Consider the following 26,753-nt stretch of genomic DNA (forward strand, 5'->3'; position numbering starts at 1 on the left):
TCATAACAGCACTGCCTGATTAATTTATAAGGGTATTTATAAAGAGGTCATGACCCTTCAGTGTTCTGTCACGTCCATAACATTTGAGATTGTTTGTCATATAACAATTATAAATACAAATAACTTGAAACTTTATATACAAAGCTAAATTATGTTTATGCTTATTAGGATCAAAAAAATCATCTCACTACTTTGTTCTGAACAACCATAATAAGCATTACGGATGTAACCGTTATGGGTTTAATGATTTCACATTTAATCACATGCATGTGACTTTGCTTCTTTATTTTGCTGTGATCTGTGTCAGGCTTACCGTATATATCAGAACATATCCAGTAATTGCAGTAATCTTTGTGCTTTGTTAGTTTTAATCGAAAAAAAAGTGTCAACTTTCAAATTCAGTCTATCCTATAACAAAATTAAAACAATAGATGTCGCTCTTTAATACGGCTCGTGGCAGATTACTGCAGCGTCAGTATAAGTGGCGGATCAAGCATGCATGAACCGATCTTCCTCTTTGGCAGTTACAGAACGAAATATGAACATCAGAAGGTAGGCCTATTTGATACAGTACAACTTACAGAAAAGCACTGTCTCTCATAGGACACTTCCGTCGGGATGTCACGTTTTTACCTATTGGTTAAAACATGAATAGCCTATTGATCAGAATCCCACAATCAAGCTGACAAAATAAAAATAAGATTGCAATAATTTTGACTTGAAAGAAAATTTGATCATTTAGACACAGAACATAAAACTGACATGATTGCGAGAGACAATAGTGTCAATCGGTTCACCTGACTGTGGGAGAAATCTGCAATTTTAAACTGCTATATGATAAACTTTAATATTTGTTAATGTATTTCAGCAAGCAGTTCTGTTAGAAGGAACAACATGGTCTCTAAATTGATTCTTGAACAACGCACATGCTTGTCAACACGAGAAATAACCACATAACCACTTGTAATAGACCTAAAGGGTATAAAGTTTAGTATAAAGTTGATTATTTCTGCAGTCTTACCATACTGGTATCCCAGATATCAACATGTGGTGGTTTAAAATCCCGCTTGAGGTCTCTATGAAAGTTTTAAAGCAGTCTTCTGTGTCGGTTGCAGAGCAGTCACGACTGTAACGTTGTTTTTTCCTCATAAATGGAATTTTTTCCTTCCTTCATTCGGTGGGCAGTATTACTTTTGGTTCGTGCAGTAGAATTCACAGAATTCCTAAAAAAAATAAAATACGTTGACACCTAAAACTTGGTGACTTTTTTTGTCACATCTGTAACACATGTATATTTTCCTCATCTAAAATATAAAATGATTGTATAGACTCCTTTAATAAGGGACTATGAATATATAAACAATGTTCAATATGTTGGTATTAAATGCATTCTCTGAGAATTTGTTTCAAGTTTTGCCTGCAAATGTCATGTCCATAACGCTGGAATTGCCCCACAGTTAAATTCCTCCACATTCAATTTAATTTAATTTCCTACCGTTTCAGAGAGAAATGTAGTAGCATGTTGATCTGCTAGTCATGGGTCTTTCATGTGGAGAACCCTCCTCATGTGTTTTCAATTTGCATAATGTACATTTAAAAGTTAACGACCAAACATATCAGTTCACAATGCTGTTGCAGATGAAATATAATGTGGATAACAATTTTTTATTTTATTTTTGTTTGGTTAGATACTGATAATTAATCACTCAAGCCTATTTATCTAAACCTCTCTACTTAACCACCAGACTCGCATATCCATCATGTTTATAGTTTAACACTTTATTTGTTTTTGTAATTCTAATCGAACCCTTGTCCAACGCGCAATATCGTGGGCAGTATTAGCCATTAGAGTGTTCGCTTATCTGCACTTTGGATTCTAACCAGAAAAAGTAGACCATCTAGGTATCTTTGGAATACTCATTTTAATATACTACGATTTGGGACACGTTAATGATAACTTTGAATACTATTTATGATATATAGTATGCGATTTGGGATGCAGCATAAGTCAATTTTTGTCATGCTGCATGATGGTTAAACTGATAATAACTTGATCAGTATCAATAATAATAAATACAAATTCTCATTCTCAAATAAAAACTAATTATAAGTTGTCGTTTGAGAATTTTTTTTTTTTTTTTTTTTTTTTTACATTTCATCAGAATTATGGCACTTTCACGTAAGTACAAATTGAGAATGGCAACTCATACATCAAAGATTAAGTAAAATGCTGGGTAGAAAACTGTATTCAGAAAAGCTTTGGGGATTTAACCCTCAGGGGTCTGAGGATTTTTGGGGCCTTGGAGAAGTTTTGACATGCCCTAACATTTGTGCTTTTTTCAGTTGTTCATAAACATATTAATGGACAAGTTTCATTACACTGTATTCAGCACAAACTAGGCTACCATAATATGTGAGGAACATGTATGTACATGTTTGTGTTTTTGAAGGAATAACGTTTATGCGTGGTTATTGAAGAAAACAAAAACTTAAGTCACTGAAATAAGGCCAAAAAATATATATTAAATCTTTGTTCACAAGACGTCTGGGTATTTGAGGTTGTAGACTAGAGTTTTTGCTTCAAAATGAGGTAAAAATTATGCTGCCTGCTTGTTCATATAAAACAATAGAGAGATTTAAATTTTCTAAAACATCTTTGGTCAAAAAACACAGTATGCGTGGAGGCCTGAATAATCATGAATAATGGGTGATTCTCACCTGAGAAGACAAAAGAATTGCATAAAGAGCTCTAATGAGCTGCATAAATAATGAGCTCTTTCAGTCAGGTAGGCTGTGAAAAAACAATCTGTTGATCATGTCTCAAATCTCATCATAATGTAAATCAAACATACAGAAAAAATGGCAATACTGTGAAATATTATTACAATTTAAAATAATGGTATTCTATTATATTCTTTAAAATACAATGTATTTCTGTGATGCAAAGTGTCTGAACAATTGTTACCTCTATGGCATTTCATATAGGCTTTTAGCTTAAAAGCATGCACATTTTGGAGAAATATTGATGGATTCTCATATGTTTGTCAATTTTCTATACAGAGGAGTAATATTTATTCAGGATTTATTGTCATTACTATGAGTGCTGGATACTGTTTTGAATTCATACTCTCAGCCGGAGGGCGCTCTGTACACCTTTAGTCCACAAATGCCTGAGCACTAAATAAGAATAGGCAATCCAGGAAATAACCGAACTAACAGAGGCCAGATATCGCTAACTATGGCTATTCAAAACACTTTTCAAGATGATAAATAAACGATTGAGACGATGAATGCATGTATTGACTGAATTAGCGTCTGTATAGCGCTGGCTCCATGGGCGTGGCCGCATTAGCGGATAATGAGCTGAATCACGGGCTTCTGACATGGCTCTCTTTTCATACAGATTACATAAACACAGAATATTTGTTTTCGATTTGACTTACACGATTTAAAATCTGTTCAATGTTTTTTTTAGACAGTCTAATTTTTTTGTCATTAGTATTCACTAAGTTACAGTTCATTTTCTGAGAACTATCAGATTGGACTTCGTTCAGAGGGAGATGAGAGATCACGCATCATGTTTAGTTTTCTTTATTTTACAAAAAGCACAACATTTTGTTGTTACTCTGAGTGTACACAAATAAAAGAAGATATTCCACAGATTAAAATGGTGTATAGCTCTTAATTGTATGTGCAACATTGACAGAGTATTTTGAGTCTCTTTCACACTGGTTAGAAAAAAAACGCGGTGATCACGCCGGCATGTGCGCCGACCCGAGAGTGTTAAACTCTTGACATCTGGAAACCGCAAACATGAACACTCGTAGTGGAGGCTTGTAAAGCAGTATTTTGTCTCCTCTGTTTTTTTCTGACAAAAATAAAGCTTTTTTTAAAGTTTTTGTTTGTAATTACATTTTAGTCTCCTCTTTTTTCGTCAACAATATTGCATGCTGATATAGTCACAATTATTGTTTAATGACCTTGGTGTCGTCTCGTCATCGTCTTCTCTTGGTCATGGGAAAAAAAGCTTGATGACTAACATTTTTCAGCAGTTTTTATTAATGAAATTTACAACTAAGTTGTGATGTTGATACTTGAGTGAAATGTTTATCTATTTTGTTAAAATCTCCATCACAAGTGACACTATCACAAACTAATGACTGTAGCACATTTTTGGCAGAAACGTTGTTTGTTGCACTCAGAAATTGAGATCAACAAAGATTAGCTTTCAGACACTTGTGGTCCCACCTTTCCCTTCAAGTGTTCCAAGACTCCATGTGAACATCCTGTTTCAGGGCTGTTCTCTATGTGTCATTGTAGCAGCTGTGTTCTCTAGAGGAGGCTTGTGGGAGAGATGGGCCTCTAATGACCTGATGAGGGGTCAGATGTCGTGTGAACTGAGCCGGAGGCTGTAGTGATAGTGTGTGTTGCACACCAAAGGGTTCTTTCCACATGGGACTTGAGTGGGAACATCTTTCCTGTGGCCATCTGTGCTGATCAAACACTACTGCTTTACACTATACAGAGAAATTACATGGCAGAGCTGAGATTTGTCAACTACTCTTTTTATACATGGGACATTGAGACTCTCTCATCCATTATAAATTATAAAAGGTTATAACCTTTTAGGCAAGCCTCACTAATACTGTTTTTCGAAATTGGAGATGAGGATTTGAACAAACCCCTCACCTTCGGCTCAATACTTGTCCACATTGTTTGTGCTCTAGACATGCATGATACCTCAAAACTTGTGATTTGAGTAGCATGCTATTACTTTTCGGATTTGATTGGTCTTACAAACTGAATGGATCAGTGTATTGTTCTAGGTACGTATACAGGTGCTGGTCATATAATTAGAATATCATCAAAAAGTTGATTTATTTCACGAATTCCATTCAAAAAGTGAAACTTGTATATTATATTCATTCATTACACACAGACTGATATATTTCAAATGTTTATTTCTTTTAATTTTGATAATTATAACTGACAACTAGGGAAAATACCAAATTCAGTATCTCAGAAAATTAAATATTACTTAAGACCAATACAAAGAAAGGATTTTTAGAAATCTTGGCCAACTGAAAAGTATGAACATGAAAAGTATGAGCATGTACAGCACTCAATACTTAGTTGGGGCTCTTTTTGCCTGAATTACTGCAGCAATGCGGCGTGGCATGGAGTCGGTCGGTCTGTGGCACTGCTCAGGTGTTATGAGAGCCCAGGTTGCTCTGATAGTGGCCTTCAGCTCTTCTGCATTGTTGGTTCTGGCATATCCCATCTTCCTCTTCACAATACCCCATACATTTTCTATGGGGTTAAGGTCAGGTGAGTTTGCTGGCCAATTAAGAACAGGGATACCATGGTATTTAAACCAGGTACTGGTAGCTTTGCCACTGTGTGCAGGTGCCAAGTCCTGTTGGAAAATTAAATCTGCATCTCCATAAAGTTGGTCAGCAGCAGGAAGCATGAAGTGCTCTGAAACTTCCTGGTATACAGCTGCATTGACCTTGGACCTCAGAAAACACAGTGGACCAACACCAGCAGATGACATGGCATCCCAAACCATCACTGACTGTGGAAACTTTACACTGGACCTCAAGCAATGTGGATTGTGTGCCTCTCCTCTCTTCCTCCAGACTCTGGGACCCTGATTTCCAAAGGAAATGCAAAATTTACTTTCATCAGACAAAAAACATAACTTTGGACAACTCAGCAGCAGTCCAGCCCTTTTTGTCTTTAGCCGCTTCTGACGCTGTCTGTTGTTCAAGAGTGGCTTGACATAAGAAATGCGACAGCTGAAACCCATGTCTTGCATATGTCTGTGTGTAGTGGTTCTTGAAGCACTGACTCCAGCTGCAGTCCACTCTTTGTGAATCTCCCCCACATTTTTGAATGGGTTTTGTTTCACAATCCCCTCCAGGGTGCGGTTATCCCTATTGCTTGTATACTTTTTTTTTCTACCACATCTTTTCCTTCCCTTCGCCTCTCTATAAATGTGCTTAGACACAGAGCTCTGTGAACAGCCAGCCTCTTTTGCAGTGATCTTTTTGTGTCTTGCCCTCCTTGTGCAGGGTGTCAATGGTCGTCTTTTGGACAACTGTCAAGTCAGCAGTCTTCCCCATGATTGTGTAGCCTACAGAACTAGACTAAGAGACCATTTAAAGGCCTTTGCAGGTGTTTTTGAGATAATTAGCTGATTAGTGTGTGGCACCAGGTGTCTTCAATATTGAACCTTTTCACAATATAGAGGGTATGCACGTGACATCACCGTCGACCGTTAGGACTGCGGTCACGCACGCTGAGTGGCAAAAGACTGAGCAGCAGCATTGGTTTTCAACGTGAATGTCGCGAAAAACACACAACACACAAAACACATTCAAAATGGGAAAGAGCTTTGCGGCTGACTGTACAAATAGATTTGACACAAACCCTGAGGTATATATTTAAAAACTAGAGAAAGCAACAGAAAAAGAAGCAAATGGATCACTGCAATTCACAGAAACGGCTGGACTCATGGCAGAAACATGGATTTGCAGTTATCATTTTGTGTCGAATTGTTGGATTTTGAGGTAAAATCATACCTTATTGTATTGTTATATATTATGTTGATGACTCATCAATTAAATATTTTCTATCTTATATTATGCATAATTGGGTGTTTTTAAATAAACAACACTGTCAAAAACTATACTATAAATGTTTTAGGGCTGGACAATATGATGATATAACATTGATATAAGTGATTAAGCAGATTTAAACCTACCGATATTGTAATTATATAAAATATTCACAGGCTGATTTGCTTTATGTATTTCCCCGGCATCAAATCAGGCACATATAAATGTCAGGAAACACGACTCCTGGCTGCATGTCAATATCCATGGATTAGGTTTCTTTGACAAGTTGTAAGAAACATTTTCGAGTCCAACCTTTAGGGTAATTCGTTAGTTTTACTCGCGTTTTCGCCGTTTCTCCTATTAATCCAGTTACGCAGCTGGTTCTTTTGCCACTCAGTCTAGCTGAGGGAGCGCGTTTTCGGCGGGAAAGTGACGTTGATGCATGCCCTCTATTCTAATTTTCTGAGATACTGAAAAATTTGGGATTTTCCTTAGTTGTCAGTTATAATCATCAAAATTAAAAGAAATAAACATTTGAAATATATCAGTCTGTGTGTAATGAATGAATATAATATTCATTTAAAATATTATATGTAGTTTCACTTTTTGAACGGAATTAGTGAAATAAATAAACTTTTTGTTGATATTCTAATTATATGACCAGCACCTGTATGCAGTCACTGTCATGGCGTTTTTTTTTTTTTTTTTTTCGTTTTTTTTTTTTCTGTCTTCTCCATGTGGTCCTGGAATCAGTTCTTCATACTTTGCTTGATTTCTGTAATTTTGTCTTTTTTTTCTTCCATGAGTGCTTTGGTGTGCAAACATTTATGAATTGTATGGACTTGTTATATACAGTTTTGTTAGAATCACCTGATTTACTTTGCTGGATATAGCAAAATGATGATAAACATGTTAAACAAGAGAAATTGTGTATGCCTAAAACAACAAAAGGACAGCTATTCAGTTTTTTTTTTTTTTTTTTTGGACAGAGGTTTTTTTAGGTTGGTTGAATAAAACCTTTAGCCTATAGAGAAACTAAAATGAGAGAGATGTTTATTTTCAGTGATTTAGATTAGACAATTCCTTCTGATATAAAAAGATCTATTTAAAGGGATAGTTCACCCAAAAATGAAAATTTGATGTTTATCTGCTTACCCCCAGGGCATCCAAGATGTAGGAGACTTTGTTTCTTCAGTAGAACACAAATGATGATTTTTAACTCCAACCATTGCTGTCTGTCAGCCATATAATGTGGGTCAATGGGAACTTGCTTAGACAAATCCAAATTAAACCCTGTGGCTCATGATGACACATTGATGTCCTAAGAAAACAGTATTTATATCATTTTTTACCTCTAAAACACCACTGTCCAACTGCATTCAGCATTCGCTTAGTAAAGTCTGATCGCGCTCTGACAACAGAAATGATGTCTCGCGCTTATACTTCAATGAGTGCTAGAAGTCAGACCTCACTAAGCGAATTCTGAACACAGTTGGACATAGTGGTGTTTTAGAGGTAAAAAATTATAGAAGTACTGTTCGGTTTCTTGCACAAACCGATCGTTTTGTGTCTTAGGACATCAATGTGTCGTCATAAGCCACAGGGTTTAATTTGGATTTGTCTAAGCAAGTTTTATTTACTCTTATAAAAGAAGTTCCCATTGACCCACATTATATGGCTGACAGAAGGCAACGGTTGGAGTTAAAAATTATCATTTGTGTTCTACTGAAGAAACAAAGTCCCCTACATCTTGGATATGCTGGGAGTAAGCAGATAAACATCAATTTTTCATTTTTGGGTGAACTATCCCTTTAACATGAACTCATAAAGCAATGCAGATGGGTTTAGTCATAATTTAGGCACTCTCAATAATGCCAGATGTTACATGATTTCTTTCCAAAAGATGGAACTTCCACCAGAGTTTAAGCAGGTGCACAGGGAGTAATGTTCCTCTGTGATTGTTTTAACTTCATTGATTACCAGCAACATTGTAGACGCAGGTCTCAGAGGTGGTCATTAGTGTTTTTGTAGGATTATTATGTGTACAGGCTAGCAACATTCCAGCTGCTGTGAGCTCTCCCCAGCAAAGACAGATGTGTTGGCACTCAAAGACACCTATGATGAAATTGTGTTCATTTTCATTTTCATTCTGAGCTGTTCTTTCAACATGTCCCCCTCAGCTCAATGTAGCAGTGAAGTGTCTGAAGACAGACGTGCTCAACCAGCCAGATGCTCTGGACGACTTCATCTGTGAGGTCAATGCCATGCACTCTCTCGACCACCAGAACCTCATCCGTCTCTACGGAGTTGTCCTCACGCACCCCATGAAGATGGTGAGTGAGTGTGCATGTTCACATCTAAATCAAATTGGTGGCAAAGACAGGGTGCTAAAGTATCAAGGTCTTGAGAAGGGAGGGGTGGGCTAAAATAAGGCCTGACATTTGCATGCTCTCTCAGACTCATTATTTGCTGACACTGACTTCTGGATTTATTCCTGATTGGCAGTGTTCATTGTCTCAGTTGGCAGTATGCTTCTTGTCAGATCACTTTTCAGTCGTTATAAGCTATGAAATTAAACTTAATATTGCCCCCTCTTCTCCCCCTGCCTCTCTTCCCTGAATGACCCACTTAATCACCTTTCTTTCTCTAAGGTGACTGAGCTTGCACCTCTCGGCTCCATGCTGGATCGTTTGCGAAAGACCATGGGCCATTTCCTCATTTCCACCTTGTGTCAGTACACCATCCAGATATCCAATGGCATGGCTTACCTAGAGTCCAAACGCTTCATCCACAGAGACCTGGCCGCCAGAAACATCCTGCTGGCTTCCAGTGAGCAGATCAAAATCGGAGACTTTGGACTGATGAGGGCACTGCCTAAGAACGATGACCATTACGTCATGCAAGAGCATCGCAAAGTCCCTTTCGCCTGGTGAGAGAGAGGGTTGAAAAGCTGGATATATTTACAAAGAAAGAGTTTGTGTTTGCATGTGGTTTGATTCGATCAAGAGGGGAAACGGAGAGCTTTAAATTATTTGGTTGATTTTGTTTATATGCAGTGACAGGCCAGAGCTCAGGATTCAGATTGAATTTAAATGAGATCATTGTTTGTGGCTCTTGTTTTCATTAAATGAACTGTGCATGATTCTCATTTCATTTATCCCCTTGGTGGGTTGTTCATTTATGTGCATTTTATTCTACTGACCTAATGTCTATACATGGTGTTTTTTTCACATAGGTGTGCCCCAGAGAGCCTGAAGACACGCACATTTTCTCATGCCACAGACACATGGATGTTTGGTGTGACACTGTGGGAAATGTTTACCTACGGTCAGGAGCCCTGGCTGGGCCTAAATGGTAGTCAGGTACCCTCACCTCATACAATCTGTTCTTTGAATTAGTCATAAACACATACATAATAAATGACCAGCTTTTGTACAGATATGTATCAGTAACCCCAAATAGGGCTGCTCGATTATGGCAAAAAATCATAATTGTGAATATTTTGGTCAATATTGTAATCACTATTATTTAATCACATGACCAAAACCTTATACAAGTAATTTGTTTACTGTAGCGATATAAATATCAAGTATATATTTGCTAGAAATAAGGTTGCTATGAGATTTAAATTTTAGATACCAGCAAAATTTCACAATTCTTGATACCGGTTTTGATACCACAGCAGAATACTAGGCCAATTAATGCAAGTAAATAAAAAACAAGTAAACAACAAAAACAATAACGCTAAGTATAAATAAAAGGACAGATACAATAGAAAGAAGATATAAATGAAATGTATTCAGCTACCATTCATTCATTTAGTCAAAAGTAGTGTGATTTTTCTCATGTTCTTTTGGTCTTAGATCAACATTAAAGCCCAAAGTATGCTTTGTTTTTTTACACGTACGCTATTTTTACACGTCTGCATGCAGTGAAACGTGCAGCCTTTGTTCTCCGTCGGGCATCTGTAGTCTCCTGCATTTTGTTGTTGTTGTTGTTCTGTGTCTTTTAGTTTCGTTTTCTACTGTAAAACTTGGCCCGGGACAGTGTTGCCACCTTGTGGCAACTGATTAATGCAAAACAAATTCAATGAGAATGTGCAGCCTTGTGCATACATAGTATGCGTTGTTACAAAAATTGGATGACCCGTGTACTATTCTGGTGGCAAAATTTGCGTCACGCACACTGTACTCTCACATACACGCAAAAAACGAAGTATACTTTGAGCTTAAGAACACATGCGACAGTAGGTTTATTAGGTTTATTGTCACATTAAGACCAAATGCACGGATCTAATATACTATCCCACATTCTATTTTTTTTGCACAGCTGTTTGTTTTTTTAACATTTGCTATGTTAAGTTTTGGCTTTTAAGGAGGAGAGAAAGTGCACCACTGGAAAGAGCAGATAGAATGGGGCAGAATTTTTTATCTATTTTTATCTATCATCTATTTTTTTATTTATTAGTTTTATCCCTATTATTGTATTTTCATAATCGTTGGAAGCCAGAATCAAAATGATACTCAATTTCGATTAATCGCACAGCCCTAACTCCAAAAATCTGATATTTAGAGCCTGATATTGGATTTGCTTCTTAATAGTGATCCTGACATTATTGTATTATTTTACTGGGTCAATCACAAAAAAATGTTAAATGTGTGTTTTTGACAGATCCTCCACAAAATAGATAAAGAGGGTGAAAGGCTGCCTAAACCAGAGGATTGTCCTCAGGACATCTATAATGTCATGATGCAGTGTTGGGCTCAAAAACCAGATGACAGGCCCACCTTCATGGCTCTAAGGGAATTTCTAGTGGAAACCATGCCTACGGATATGAGGGCCCTGCAGGACTTTGATGAACCTGACAAGCTTCAAATCCAGATGAATGATGTCATTACCATCATAGAGGGCAGGTGAGCTTTTATACCATAGAATGTATAAAAATGGGGTGAATTTAAGGGGGTGAAATATCTAGATTTTTAGTTGTTTGGGCTTATTTTAAGTCATTTTAAAATAAGAGGCCCTATTGAAAGTTTCCTGTGAACCATTGGTCTACAACAAAGGATGGGAATTGTAATACATTTAAAGATTCTGGTTAAATAACTGATTCATAAGTGTGTTGATTTATTAATAAGAATCTGCTCATTTGAGTCACTCTTTCAGGAATCAGACTGTACTGGTCACATCAACAGCTGCTGGTTCTAATATTTAAAAATAAACTTGAAATAAATAATAACTGGTTCTCAGTTCCCAACCCCTCTTTAATGAAGCAGCCAAATATGAGAGCTGTTCCAGTTCTTTTCTTAAAAATGGTCTCTGTGTGTCATGCAGGGCAGAGAACTACTGGTGGAGAGGTCAGAACAAACGTACCCTGAAGGTTGGTCAGTTTCCCAGGAACACCGTTACATCAGTTGCAGGTCTCTCCGCCCACGACATAAGCCGTCCACTGAAGAACAGCTTCATTCACACAGGCCATGGAGACACTAATCCTCACCGCTGCTGGGGTTTTCCTGACAGGATCGATGAGTGAGTCTCTCAAATATTACCTCACATAGCACTTTATTTTCTCACTGTTGTGTTCTCTGAAATAAGAGTTAATTGGTGTTAGTTAGTTTTTGTTTGTTTATTTGTTTGTTTGTTTTTCCCAATAGCTTAAAAAATGCTGTTTTTCAATGTCTATATTTAAAGAGTAGTAGAGCTGGGACAATAAATCAATTCATCTCGATTCGTGGATCAATTGAGATATTCCGAATGCATCACGATTCTCTCTTGAATCGATTCTGAGCTTAGTTTTTTACAGCAGATTGCGCTCTAGGCTAGTTTTTAACGGCACACTCAAATGCTCCCGAAGGAAAGAGCGCCCATGCGTGCGTTCGGCTATGTGCTTGCACCTCAGAATGCTTTTATAACGCGAGATTAACGTAAACAGCCCACTGCGAACATCCTTTTTAATTTGCTTCAACCTTTTTGAATTTTATGAATGATTATTTTATAGAAGGCTCAAGTGGTGTGTGTAAGCAGACAGCTGTTTCTAAAGCACACAGCGCCATCTGCTGTTAAAAACCAAGTTCAAAATCGATTTGAGAGAGAAACGCGATATATTCGGAAAATCTCAGAATCTATACAGAATCGTTTCTCAATTCGTGATTCAGTGATTTATTGTCCCAGCCCTAAAGAGTAGCCTTTATTCTTATCCAAGGATGTATATACATTTTGGAGAGCTCATGTATTAAGTGGCTACACAGATACAGTATGGTTATCAGCTTAACATTGGTTGATGAATTGTCCAGACCTATCTATTGGTCTATCTCTAGTTTAAATGTTGGTCTATATCACAGTGACAGTGTTTATTTGTGTAACCAGTGCTCTCACAAAACATGTTCATGTTCTGCTAACCTCTCACAGAATCATGGTTGTCTTTTAATTACTGTAGCTGTTCACATAGCCACATCACATTTGAATTAATGCTACATTAATATAGATCAGTTAGGGTCCTGAGTGAGGAAATAATACACATTTTTAGTGAGTGTGAATGTAAACTTGCAAGTTGAAAAGATGAAACCTTGCAGGTCACACACTGGATAACGGATGCCTCTGTTATGGCCAATAAGTAAAGTGACACATTCACTCAGATGGAGCCATGGAGCCAAGTCTTTGCACATGATGACAGCATATAAGCACAAGGTGGCAGTAGAACAGAGTACACTGTCTCTACCATAAACTTGGTTGTATCAACTGATATCACAGCTGTAAATACCACCATAAAACATCCATTTAAATATAAGTGCGGTTGTTAAAATCTGAAATGTCTTTTTACAACTTTGGTTATATAGGGTCATTAAATCTTCTATGGGCAGGGTTCCAGAGCCTGTTTTTCTTGTGAACTTAGATTTAAGAAATGGTCTCGTATATACACTGATGGGCTGCTAAGTGCTTCTGTCATTCTGTTGCTTTTGCAGTCTTTATCTCGGGAATCCCATGGATCCTCCAGATGTGCTAGGGCTGGATTTTAACTCTGCCAGACCAACTCAACTCCCTGGACGTGCTAAGAGTAAGCAAATGACTTTCAATTAGAAAAGTTGAAATATTAATAAACAGGTTTCTCACTGTCACATAAAACATGGAAATGTCAGACACAAAAATTTTCCAGGCCTAAATTTAACATTAGTAACATCTTAAATCATAAAAAAATAATCTATAAATAACAAAGTGATGCATTTAATTGATCAAAAGTGACAGTATAGATTTTTGCATAAAAAAAAATCTTTTGAAGCTTTTTCATCAGAGTCTTATAAAAAAAATAAAATAGCCTTGCTCAAGGGCACCTCAGTGTTTCCTGCTGGTATTGAGAATTGAACCCTCAACCTTTGGGTTACCAGTCTGACTCTCTATACAAATATTAGATAGCACAACTTTTTTCAACACTGATAATGTGACACAGAAGACTGGAGTAATGACTGCTGAAAATTCAGCCTTGCCACAACCGCACCAAAAGTCTGAATGAGCCAGAAAGAATGACGTATAGTCCTGTGTGTGGAGGACCAAATTACTCAAAATGAAATAATGAATTCAATAAAACAAAAATTAAATATACAAGTTTATTCTGAAGTAATTAAATAATTAATATAATAATTAATTAAATGTATTTATTTTGTAGAATTCCATAAAACACATTTATTTTTATATATTTCACAATCTGCTCTTTCACACACTATTAATGTTTAAATATAATTTTTTTTTCATAATTAAATGTACTTTTTCAAAAAGCTGTTTTTCATAATAATATGCTGAATTTACGAATGACCCCTTCATGAATCATGTATGTCCAAAGCACGATTTTCCCAAAGGTTCTTTTCATAATAATACAGGACAATTCACAAATGCCAATCAACAGAAAGTGGGCGGTTTATGGTGCTAATTGGTTGAAAGTTGAAGAGTGGACAGACACGACAAATTAATCTTCCTGTGGTTGGTGATATTAGTCACGGAACGCTCCTCACTCATATAGTTTTCTTCTCATTAAAATTAAAGATATTCATCAATGATTGTATGTCAAGAGCAGGGACACTTTTGTGTGCATTTTGTTCACCGGAAAGAATAGACCCTCCGCAACGGCATTAGATTGATGATAGATTGACACGCGTGCTCGTCCATGTGAAGACTGTGCACCGTCCAAAATAGAACGTTCTGCCACTAAAAACAGTGGCAACAAGCACTGTGCATGATTTCAAAAACACATTCCTGTTTTTTGTTTTGTTTTGTTTTTTACACAAATTATTGTCAACTGGATATGTTTCAATTGCATTAGGTATATCCGTACAGCGAGATTTTTCAAAAAAAAAGTGGTAGGGACTATCGACCCTGGCAAAATGTGAAGACATCACATGTCCCACCCGCAAATTGCACCTGTTACATAACTACTCATATACAAGAACTCTGCGTTCAGTCACTTGTAAAGTGTTGCATATGTAGTCATCAATTTCTAGATCCACTGACGCACTTATTGCCACTAGCACATCCTTTGTCATCTAATCCAGATAACAGAGCATCACCAAACAAAACATTTCCTTCTACTCCATCTGCAAATAAAAGCAGTGCGTTTTTAATTTGATCAAGTATGATCAAGTCTTACAGCCATATTTGTTTCAGATCTTTCAGTTCACCTTGCCAGACCTAAGTAATTCATCTGAAAGGATTAGCCAATTAGCACCAAGCACCGCCCACTGTCTGTTGAGTGGCATTTGTGAAATGTCTTTATTATGAAAGAAATCGTGTTTTGGAAATACATGATTCGTCAAATAGGCCTAATTCGTAAATGCAGCATATTATGAAACAGCTTTTTGAAAAGAACATTTAATTATGAAAAAAATGATATTTAAACACAATAATAGTGTGTGAAAGAGGATATTGTGAAATATATTAAGCAATAAATGTTTACAAAATAAATAAAGATAAAGTATTTATTGAATTAATAATTAAATTAATTATTTCAGAATAAACTGATATATTTACTTGTTTTATTGAATTCTAAATTATTTAATTTAGTTATTTCATTTTGAGTAATTTGGTCCTCCATACCTATGACCTACAAAATCTGTGGGTCAGTACATCACTGTAGTTCATAGTCAAAATAAATGCCTTTAAATGACTGTACTATAAAACAGGTGCAATATTTTTTCAGACGCAGCCAGCCCTGATTAACATTCAAACTGATGAATAGAAATAATAGTGATAAATGGAAAGCAATAAGCCAGCTGAGCTGTTGTCCATCCATCATGAAATTTGTAAATGCTGTTATGAGCTAAACCCCAGAACATAAAAAGCACATGAACAGTGCTCTGAATGATTTATTGGTGTATCAGTTTGACTCGAATTAAAAAAACAAACAAACAAAAAAAACCTATCTAGCAATCATAAATGACTAGAAAGAAATATGTTGGTTAAAAAAGGAATCCTTGTAATGTAAACCCCTACTTAAAAATATTGACTCTAAAATAACAAACAAAATAAAAATAAAAAAGCTTCTTTTAATGCAGGTCCTCATGCTTTGGGCTCTCTTACTTTTGTTATGTTTTGTTCTTTTTCTTTTTCCTACCTGCTGAATTTCTTTGCATATGCTTTCTGTCTTTCGCTTGCTTGCTCTACAGAGGAGCCTCCCCCTCGGCCCCCTCAGCCATCTTTGCTTGATAAGAGTAAGTGTGGACTGTCAGTTCAGTTTAAGCACTGCTCATGCCCCCTCTGTTCACTGCTAACACCCCTCCTCAAAGGTACAGAACATCTGTATTGTATGCCTTTATTCCCCTCCCACTGCTTCTATCCCAATTGGTCCAGCTCTTTATGTCTTATGTTTGTTGTGTATTTGTTGTGGTTTCATGTGCTGATGTAACTGATCCCATAATACCCATTTTTCACCAAAATAATGCTGGTTAAGGAGCTGGTGCTTAACAGAGGATCTGCAAATTTCTCTCGACATGATTGTAATTGGAATCGAGAATTATGAAATTTTATTATGAAAAGTAAAATTAGAAATTATGAATAAATGAAATGAAAAATAAAATAGAAAAATAATGAAACTCTTGACAGGGCACTTAAAAATTTGAACCACTGTCCTGAACATGCCGGTAGAAAAAATATTTAGCATTGAGCCCTGCCCCTGTTTTATAAGTCCTCCTAACTGATTTAAGAGCATATTTGGTCTCATTTTGGACCTGATTTTTCAAGCACATAACTGACATTTTCTGTATGTAGAAGCCAAAGACGTATGCGAGTTAGCATTCACATTCAACAAGACCATGTTACACTGCAAAATCTAGACCCTTGGAAGAATTGTTTAGTGCTGGCTCCCGCATAAATATTGGTGAAAAAGGGGTATGAGACATGTTGGTGTTGATTAGTTTCTTGGAAGTATTGTGAGATATACTGTACCTTCATGACTGTTCTCATGTATGCTTAGTATTTTTCTCTATAACTCTGTTTTACATTTCCTCTGTCATTAAATTTACATTTCAAGCTCAACAGATCATATAGACATTTGTTTGTATGCGTTTTTATTATGTGACCAGAACCCTGCTATGATGCTGTTGCTGAGGATGAGGACCAAACTTCATCAGGTCTTCGGCGACTCTCTTTGAAGAAGGGCCTTAAGCTAAAACCAGCCGCCTGGGTCTCTGCTACCAAATTAGGTGATCGTTCCACATATCGTGTGCGGACTCCAGGAGGTAGCACTCCCACAGAAGTCTCTCTCATAGACTTTGGGGAAGAGTTTCCATCGGCCTCACCTTCACCCTCTCCTGTGATGGAAATCCAGATCCCAACCCTTGCTAAACTGGCACTTGAAGCAGAGAACATTTTGGACAAAACTCCTCCTCAGAGCCCCTCACGCTCTCTACCCCGCCCCCTTCACCCTACCCCAGTGGTGGACTGGGACGCCCGGCCCCTTCCTCCACCCCCAGCCTATGATGATGTAGCACAAGATGAGGATGACTTTGAAGTGAGCTCTATCAACAGTTTGAAACTAGGAGCTGATGAACCATGCTCTCCAGGTACACCCCGCACTCCTACAGGAGAGTGCAAACCTCATGTAGAAGACAATTTATTTTTGCCCTGCAGGCAGAGTAATGCCTGCACCTTCTCGCAGTCTGCTGAGATCTTCCAAGAGCTGCAGCAGGAGTGTATGAGGCACCTCAATGTACCCGTGAGCTCTACCAGCCCTGTTCTGGAGCCACACCGCCAGATTGTCCTAACATTTTCTGAAGACAAACCCCAGATACCACCACGCATCCCCATACCACCCCGTCCAGCCAAACGTGCAGGTGGCGATTATGCCCGCTGGTCTGGTGAGCTGTCCCCAGTCTCAGGAATTGAGGATAAGGAGCGTCCACCCCAGATTCCCCCACGAGACCCCCTCTCTCAGCCAAGCTCACGCACACCAAGTCCACATGTGGGCTCCCCTCAGACTCGCAGCAGCCTTTGCTCTGCCTCTTCCATCTACGGCCCATCCTACCTCTCCACCTCACCTGCTAAACTCATGCCAACCACTCAGAGCTTTGCCTCTGATCCCAAATATGCTGCTCCCAAAGTCATCCAGGCACAGGGCAAAGATAAGGAGCAAGCCAAAGGGCCCTGCATTCTGCCAATTGTACGTGACGGCAAGAAGGTCAGCAACACGCACTACTACCTCCTGCCTGAGAGGCCTCCGTATCTGGACCGATATGATAAGTTCTTCAAAGAGGCAGAGAGCGGTGAGGAAAAGAAGCAGATAAACACAGCCACTGTTAAGCCCATGGTTCATCAACAAGGGGAGCTCAAGTCCAATTTCTCCTCCAATAACAACAGCAGTCTGACGGGCTCTGGATTTAGAGGTGGGCTGAAGAACTCTCTCAGCCTGTGCCGAGTAAGCTCTGATGGCTCATTTAACAGGGCTGACAGCACCAACAACCACGACAGAGTCCGACTGGTGAGAGATTTGGAGATTTATATTAAACAGATAATTTTTATTACTGGTGGTTTATCTTTCAGAACTTTCAGAAAAGGTTATGTGCTTCCAACATAAGCAGTCATGTTCTTTTTGTCTGAATAGTGATTCTTGAGTGACTTGGGCTGTCTGTGTGGGGTCGTAATTGAAGGAACTTGATTTTTGACCAGAGTAATTAGTATCTTATTATAGTGCCTCATGCATAATTCTGTTCCAAACCCTATTGAGTTTTCTACATGGATAACTTCATTAAAGCAAAAAACTCTCCATCATGAAGGCTTACTTAGTTGTTTAGGCCAAAATCTAAGGTATCATTTTGGGTGAAGACAATCCTACAATGTATAGCACAGAGCTCCTTGAGAAAAGGATTCCTTTTGCTCTGGATTTTTCCAAGCTCAGAGCCCTCTCCTCAGACAGCATGCCAAATACGCATATTTTATAATATATCTATATTATTATATGCAAGTGTAAACTCTCATTAATCGCAGGCTCACATTAATCTCTGATTATTCCAAACCACTCATTTACTGACCATCTAAGGATTTATAGTCATAGATTGGATTTGCCCTGTTTAGGTGCAAGAGGCTGTACATGGAGTAACAATTGAAGAATGTCAGGCGGCTTTACAGAATCACAGCTGGAATGTACAGAAGGCTGTACACTACTTGAAGGTAACAGCCATCACAGCTGTCTTGATTCACTGGCTGGTTAGTTGTAATCTAATTGTAATTGAATTGAATCAGACACACAAAAAAAAACAAACACTGGAAATCTCCTTTCTCCTTTGTCTTTGGCACGTTTCTTACAAATAGATTCATGTAGAATCTAATGACTTAAATGACTCTTTTCCATTTTTCCCATTTTTTTGGTTCACAGGTGGAGCAGCTCTTCTGTCTAGGGCTAAAGACAAGGGTAGAGTGTCATAAGATTCTAGAGATGTATGAATGGAATCTGGAGTTAGCCAGTACACAACTGTTGGACTCATACGGCTCAGTCAAGCTGAGGTAATCTTTCTCTTTTGTTATTCTGTGCTGCCCCCTACTGGTAATTTAACCTCTCATCTGTAGCATGAGTTTGTAATTTTCCAGAAAACGTATGTCCATAGCATCCAATTCAGGGGTTAATAAAGGCCTTCTGAAGCAAAGTAATGCGTTTGTGTTAAAAAAAAAAAAAAAAAATCCATATTTAACGAGTTATGAAGTAAAATATCTAGCTTCCGCCAGACCGCCTTCCGCATTCAAGTTATGAAGAAAGTGTCTGTCTCGTCAGTTACACTTTTTCCGTAAGTTAAATAGGGAAGGTGTAGGATGTAGGGGTAAGCTTTTTGAACTGCAACAGTTTTACACATTCATCGTACGTTGAATATGGAAGGTGGTCTGGTGGAAGTTAGATATTTTACTTCATAACTTGTTAAATATGTATTTTTTATTTATTTTTTATTTTTTTACATAAATGCATTGCTTCGCTTCAGAAGGCCTTTATTAACCCCCCGGAGCCATGTGGATTACATTTATGATGGATGTGGATGGATGCACTTTCTTCTGCTCATACTCGTGAACCCTGTTCACTGCCATTATAAAGCTCGGATGTGTCAGGATATTTATTAATATTTCTCAGATTGTGTTCATCAGAAAGAAGAAAGTCGTATACACCTAGGATGGCTTGAGGGTGAATAAAGATTGAGCTAATTTTCATTTGAAAGTGAACTAATCTTTTAAAAACTTTCATGGAATTGATGTGCCGTTAGTTACAACATTTCATTGTATTGTACTCAGACTACAGTGAAATCCACCCCTTGAACAAGGATAAGAGACAGATTTGTTTGCTGAGCCTTCAGGCAGTTTTCCTGACCCCTGCACAGAGATGTTGCATTAACTCTAAACTAATTTCAGTCAATAACTTTAAATGTTACAATTATGCCCCAGGGAATGCTCATCCTAGTTTTAATCAATTTCAGTACCTATCCTCAATTTCCATCTGTTGTAGACATTTCTGCTTTAAGAAAACATCCAGGGAGGGGGCTGAGTCTACAAAAAAAAAAAAAAAGGCAGTGTTGAGTGTGGTATTCCAAAGTCAGCACATTTAGTTTTTTGCTGCCTGTAAAAAGAAAAAAAAAGTTTGTATACCTTCACTACTTAGTTCTGAAGGACTGCATTTCAAGTTGCATTCTTGGCATTTTTTGTGTAGCTTTCAATTATTTTTATTTTTCAATTTTCCTTTTTTCTATTTTTCCTCTCTCCCATTTTTGATTATATCATATTGAAGTACTGTATTAGCTTTGCTACCCATTTTAAGTTTGTCAAAAATTTCTATGCATAAAATAGTTATTTTCTTTTTTTTTGCAGACGATGATGCATTACAAAAGCCTCATGCTCTAAAAGACTGTTGAGAGCACAAAGGGGACACCGAGGGCCAACCATGACTCTATCCTAGCACATTTTACCTCCAGATCTGACTTTGTGTGTGTTATACATACATGCATAAGACGGTGACTGTGTTCCTCCAGAAGTCTCCCTCTAGGGTGCAATACTGAATTCGCAGGTCAAATTTTAAAGAATCCGCTTTTTATTTTCCAGTTGATTGCAACAGATGGAAAACAAGGTGCTGCTTGTCATTTTTCATAACAATTTTATACGAGAGGTGAATAGACAAACTTATAAAAGCTGTACGTATGTATATATTGTCAGATGTTTTTGTTATATGTATGCATCTGATTCGAGTTGTTCTTTGTCAGATATTTGTCAGTTTTACATTTGCTTTAATTTAATCTGTTTTTGTGTGGATCACTTGCAACAGAGTAAGAGTTCTTGAATCCTGACCTATTTCAATTGTTGTATGTACAGTATGTTGAATTGATGTATTATGTTAAAGCCCTTCATGTTGAACTATCATCCTCCTGTCCCCCCCCCCATGCTGACAGACTTAATACCCTCTCTGCCTTTTTTTTTTTTTTTTTTTTGTACTTTGCTCATGAATCACTATGAATCACTCGTTTTAAGCCAATTGATTTTGCTGGTGTCATCGGTGAAGTCATGAAACACTTTTTTTTTTTTTTTTTGTGATTTGCACAATGTTTCCAATCCGAAAGTAAAAGACAAAAGGCTTGAAAATGCATCAGGAGACCGCCTAAGCATAATTAAGTGACTGAACCTTTTCTTAGTCATTTTTTTATGAAGCACAACTGTTAACATGTTGGTTTCAGTGTGGTTGACACAGCACTAGACTCAATTAGTTTCTCCTATAAAGTTGTACAGTCATGTTATGACATTTTTTGGCATCGTAACACTCAGGTACAAAAGATTTTATGTCCGCAATAAGGTGTTTCAGACGACTTGCTTGCATAAATAGATGTGCTTGAACAGTGACCAACAAATAACAGAAAAACAGCAAATGAGTCCACAGCAATGTTAAAAGTGTAAGAGAGCCTTTTTTCCCGTACCACTGAATGGCATTCTAACTGTGTTGTGTGTTGACTGTAGCACCCTTACTTTGTGAATGCTCAGTGTTGTATGTGTGGGTACCGCGTAGATGCTGCTTCTGTGTTTGTGATGGAACGCTGTCCACCGTCTTCTCCTGTGTCCCGGCAATCTGAGAACGGGACTTATAGTATTTGTTACCCTGGCAAATTCTGTGTTGTGCATGATTGAACACCTTTCTGCACCCTGCTGCTGATCATCTGAAGATTCAGTCAAGAGTGGAAGCTAGTCTTACATTTATGCTGTTGTAGTTTTAGGAAGACTGAAGTGAGTTGCCTGATAACCCTGTGTTCCCATTTACATGTTCATTATTTCTATTTTTCAGAATAGCTTTACAAATTAGAACCTTTGTATCCTAATTGTGTAAAAAGCATAATGATGCACATTTATAGTATATAATATAAATATATGTATTTTTTATTAAAATGATTATTTTTTATCTTTTTCTGTGGAAGTGTCTTTATATTTTCTTCCTTCTTCTTTAACACTTTTAAAACACTGTGATGCAAAATACTGTGTGAAGAGACAATAATACTTATACTTTGACAGATATATATATATATATATATATAGAGAGAGAGATAGATAGATAGATAGATAGATAGAGAGAGATAGATAGAGATAGATAGAGATAGATATAGATAGAGATAGATAGAGATAGATAGATATAGATAGATAGATATAGATAGATATATATAGATAGATATATATAGATATATAGATAGATATATATAGATATATAGATAGATATATATATAGATATATATATAGATATATATAGATATATATATATATATATATGCAATAAGTTATGAGAGGCTGTGCTGTATCCTGAATAAGTCATGGCTGAACGCTAAGCAGAGTGCGTGCAACCTGCAACCCCTTCAGCCATGACTTATTCACAATACAGCACTAGCCTCGAGTACCTTATTGCTTTTATAAAATGGTTACCACACAATACAGATATTAAAGCCAAAAATATGTATCAATGCAACTTTCATGAAGTAAACTTTCACTAAAGCCTTCCTACTGCCGAAAAAAAAATTAGTCCCCGACCATAAACAGCAACAGAAGTTAAATTATTACGCAATTAGATGGCAGCAAAGACTGTCTATACGAGTGTGTCAGTCAGTGAAGACTTTTACATTGAAAAGACAATTTGTTGTGAACACGGAGCAAGACACAACTGACAAATGCTTGGACTAAGTGACTGTCAGTTACGGGAAAATCCCTTAACTGTTAAAAGGACAAGATAATACATCAGACATTTAAACAGATTTTTTATTATGAACATAGGGCTGACCTGAAGAAAAATGATAAATCTGAATGCAGGTAACAAACTCACTCACTCGATCTCTTTCTCACAATACTCTTCTACATAATACAGTAAGCTTCAATGGATAATATCAATTGAGAACATACAGTTTATGTTGCTAAGAGTGGTTGCTAAGGGTGTTGTGTAGTGATACAATGAACCGTTGGGTAACTTTCTTAGTACTAGAAGCACAAAAACATGTAACTTAGCAAGATCAAACATGACTTTGATTTGTGAGCTGCAAACACAGAAACAATCAAGCATGGATTTAAAAGGGATAAAATGGTTCACCCAAAAATGAAAATTCTGTCATGAATTACCCTCATTTGATAAAATCCAATGGCTCAGTGAGGCCTGCATTGAAAGCAAGTTAAATTACACTTTCAAACACCTAGAAAGGTACTAAAGTTATATTTAAAACAGTTTATGGGACTACAGTGGTTCAACCTTAATGTTATGAAGTGACGAGAATACTTTTTGTGCACAAAAAAAAAAAAAAATTAAATAAATAACGACTTTATTCAACAATATCTAGTGATGGGCGATTTCAAAACACTGCTTCATGAAGCTACGAAGCTTTACAAATCTTTTGTTCCGAACCACTGATTCAAAACAAAAGATTTGTAAAGATTTAAGGTCCACTTTCCTGCAGAGTTTAGCTCCAAAACTGATCCAATTCACCTGCCTGTAACTTTGTAGTAATTGATAGATAGATAGATAGATAGATAGATAGATAGATAGATAGATAGATAGATAGATAGATAGATAGATAGATTTATTTTTCTGTGCACAAAAAGTATTCTCGTCGCTTCATAAAACCACTGTAGTCACGTTGACTGTTTTAATGATGCCTTTAGTACCTTTCTGGATCTTGAGAGGTTCAGTGACATTGCTGGCAATGCAAGCCTCTCTAAGCCATCGAATTTTATAAAAAATATTTTAATTTGTGTTCTGAAGATGAACGAAGGTCTTACAGGTGTGGAACGACATGAGGGTAAGTAATTAATGACAGAGTTTTCATTTTTGGGTGAACTTACCCTTTCAGTATTGTGATGTATTTCTGAGTGAAGATTAATTGTTCACCACAAGACTAGTAATGTGCACTATTAAAGTAAATGGGATCAATTTTAAATTCATGCTCTAGGGCAATGGTGCTTGCTCATGACTTACTTGTTTCAGGGTTCAATCAAACCAGCAACCGCTTAATTACCAGCTCCAAGTCACACCACCTCAAGAAGAAAACCGATTGTCTTAAAAGAGTGGTTTACCCATCATCATTTAAATATATAATTTATAAACTATAGTTAATACATTTATAGACTATAGTGAGTTCTTCATTTATTGTCACTGTAATAACAAAATGTAATTGTTTAATTAGCTCATGTAAAGAGTTAGATAATGCTTTGTTAACAACTTATTAACCATAAATAGTTTTCACTTTAGATTAGGTAAAAGAAAATCAGAAAATGTCATTAATTGTCATTAATCAGAAAAGTGCTCTAATCTAGCCTTTATGAGACATCAATTACATTAGTATTAAGAGTTCTTTAAAATGTTTACAAAACATTAGGAGCACACACACACATTGGGTTTTCATGTTTTAAGGGGACTTTCCATAGAAATCACGATTTTTCCACTGTACAAACTATATTCTATTTTTGTATGTATTTCATATTGACAGCATTGTTATTTTTATAGTGGTATTGTTTAGCTTCGGAACACAGTTTAAGATATTTTAGATTTAGACCGGGAGCTTTCTGTCCCTCCATTGAAAATGTTTGTACGGTATACTGTCCATGTCCAGAAAGGTAATAAAAACATCATCAAAGTAGTCCATGTGACATCAGTGGGTTTAGTTAGACTTTGTTGAAGCATCGAAAATACATTTTGGTCCAAAAATAACAAAAACTACGACTTTATTCAGCATTGTCTTCTCTTTTGGGTTCACGACTCCGCAGTGACGCTGCTGACGTAAGACGCTGCTGATGTGTTATCTGATGCGCCCGAGCTTCATTTACAGTCTGAGGGAGACGCGCACTGTAAACTAGAGATGTCCAAATGAAGCAATGAACCAGTATTGAACTACTTCATCAATTATTTTGAAAATGGGTTCATTCATTCAAAGCTTCATCTAGTGGCGAAATTGTAGATAGCAAAATAATGTCTGTATGAGTGTAACTAGGGTTTGTGTGAATGATGCGAAGCAGTATCGACTGGTCTGAACCAGTCTCGTGATTGACTCAGAGAACCGCAGCAGTTACTTCTTCATCGGTCACGTGTGTTTTTCCGCACCAAAGCAAGCTTTGAAGCAGTAGTACAAGAAAAATGCTGCTTCGAGTTCGAAGCTTGTGTCGGAGCATCGGTAACAGACTCACTACTGTAAACAAAACAACCTTCACAAACATGTCTAAGGATTTCGACACAGAGGAAGACTTGCACTTTTTTCTCAACCATATTTATTTGAACCCGAATACATGGACGAAGAACTAAGAGCGATGGAAGAAGCTCCTTCACAGCAGCAACCGCTGTCACAATCAACGTCACTGCGGAGTCATGAACGCGGATTGACAACAGACCTGGAAGAGAAGACAATGCTGAATAAAGTCTTAGTTTTTGTTATTTCTGGCCCATGAAACGAATAACTGATCAATCTCCTCGCAGCGCCTTTCCCATTGGATGGTGGAGGCGATTGAATTAGCCTATACATCTATGGGTCTTCATTCCCCAGTGGGCTTAAGGTCTCATTCAACAAGGGGTATGGCTACTTCGTGGGCATTGTTCAAGGGGATTTCAGTAGGAGAGATTTGTGCAGTGGTAAGCTGGGCTTCCCCTCATACATTTATCAGATTTTACCGTCTGGATGTCACTGCACCTTCTATGGCTCATGCAGTTCTCAGTGTTGGCTCTTTGGAGAATTGAAAGGTTACCTTTCGTTCTTGCTGGGTCTGTTCAGCGGCTTCAGAAAGCATGCGTTTCGGGAGTTCGCTATATCATTCCCATTGTGAGATGCTGAGCGATTTTTTGAAAGAACATTAGGTTACTTGCGTAACCCCGGTTCTCTGAGAACAGAGCGAGGTATCTCACCAAGCGTTCCCTACTCGCATAACACAGGGGAAGAGCATGCTTAGAATGCCGTTTTTGGGGATCACAGCCATATGGGGGTGGGCTCCTTGTAATGAGCTGTGATTTGGTCCGTCCTTCAGACAGATGTGGTGTATTTGGTGCTGCCATAGACTATCATACCTAGGGGTGTTCCCATTGTGAGATACCTCACTCTGTTCTCAGAGAACTGGGGTTATGCAAGTAACCTAATGTTCTTCAAAGTATCTCCTTTTGTGTGTTTCACCTTTTCATTTTGGGTGAACTAT

At 37.4% G+C, this 26,753-nt stretch overlaps 1 protein-coding gene across 13 annotated transcripts in view; it reads left to right on the forward strand.

Annotated features, from left to right (window-relative positions):
• The window catches only part of tnk2b (tyrosine kinase, non-receptor, 2b), a 156,277-nt gene extending 133,829 nt beyond the window's left edge, over positions 1-22,448 (forward strand). For 10 of the 13 annotated variants that reach the window (XM_067361959.1, XM_067361957.1, XM_067361958.1 and 7 more), the window contains 11 exons: positions 8,801-8,953; positions 9,272-9,549; positions 9,856-9,982; positions 11,292-11,533; positions 11,952-12,146; positions 13,580-13,671; positions 16,268-16,312; positions 17,183-18,576; positions 19,170-19,265; positions 19,471-19,598; positions 20,940-22,448. In XM_067361959.1, coding sequence (XP_067218060.1) covers positions 8,801-8,953; positions 9,272-9,549; positions 9,856-9,982; positions 11,292-11,533; positions 11,952-12,146; positions 13,580-13,671; positions 16,268-16,312; positions 17,183-18,576; positions 19,170-19,265; positions 19,471-19,598; positions 20,940-20,946 — 2,757 coding nt within the window. In that variant the 3' untranslated portion in view covers positions 20,947-22,448. Of the gene's footprint in view, positions 1-8,800; positions 8,954-9,271; positions 9,550-9,855; positions 9,983-11,291; positions 11,534-11,951; positions 12,147-13,579; positions 13,672-16,267; positions 16,313-17,182; positions 18,577-19,169; positions 19,266-19,470; positions 19,603-20,939 lie in introns of those variants that run through there. The other 3 variants (XM_067361954.1, XM_067361955.1, XM_067361956.1) reach the window with 2 other exon arrangements.
• The last annotated feature ends 4,305 nt before the right edge of the window (positions 22,449-26,753 follow it).

The sequence above is a fragment of the Chanodichthys erythropterus genome, chromosome 16 (assembly GCF_024489055.1).
Source record: "Chanodichthys erythropterus isolate Z2021 chromosome 16, ASM2448905v1, whole genome shotgun sequence".
NCBI lineage: Eukaryota > Metazoa > Chordata > Actinopteri > Cypriniformes > Xenocyprididae > Chanodichthys > Chanodichthys erythropterus.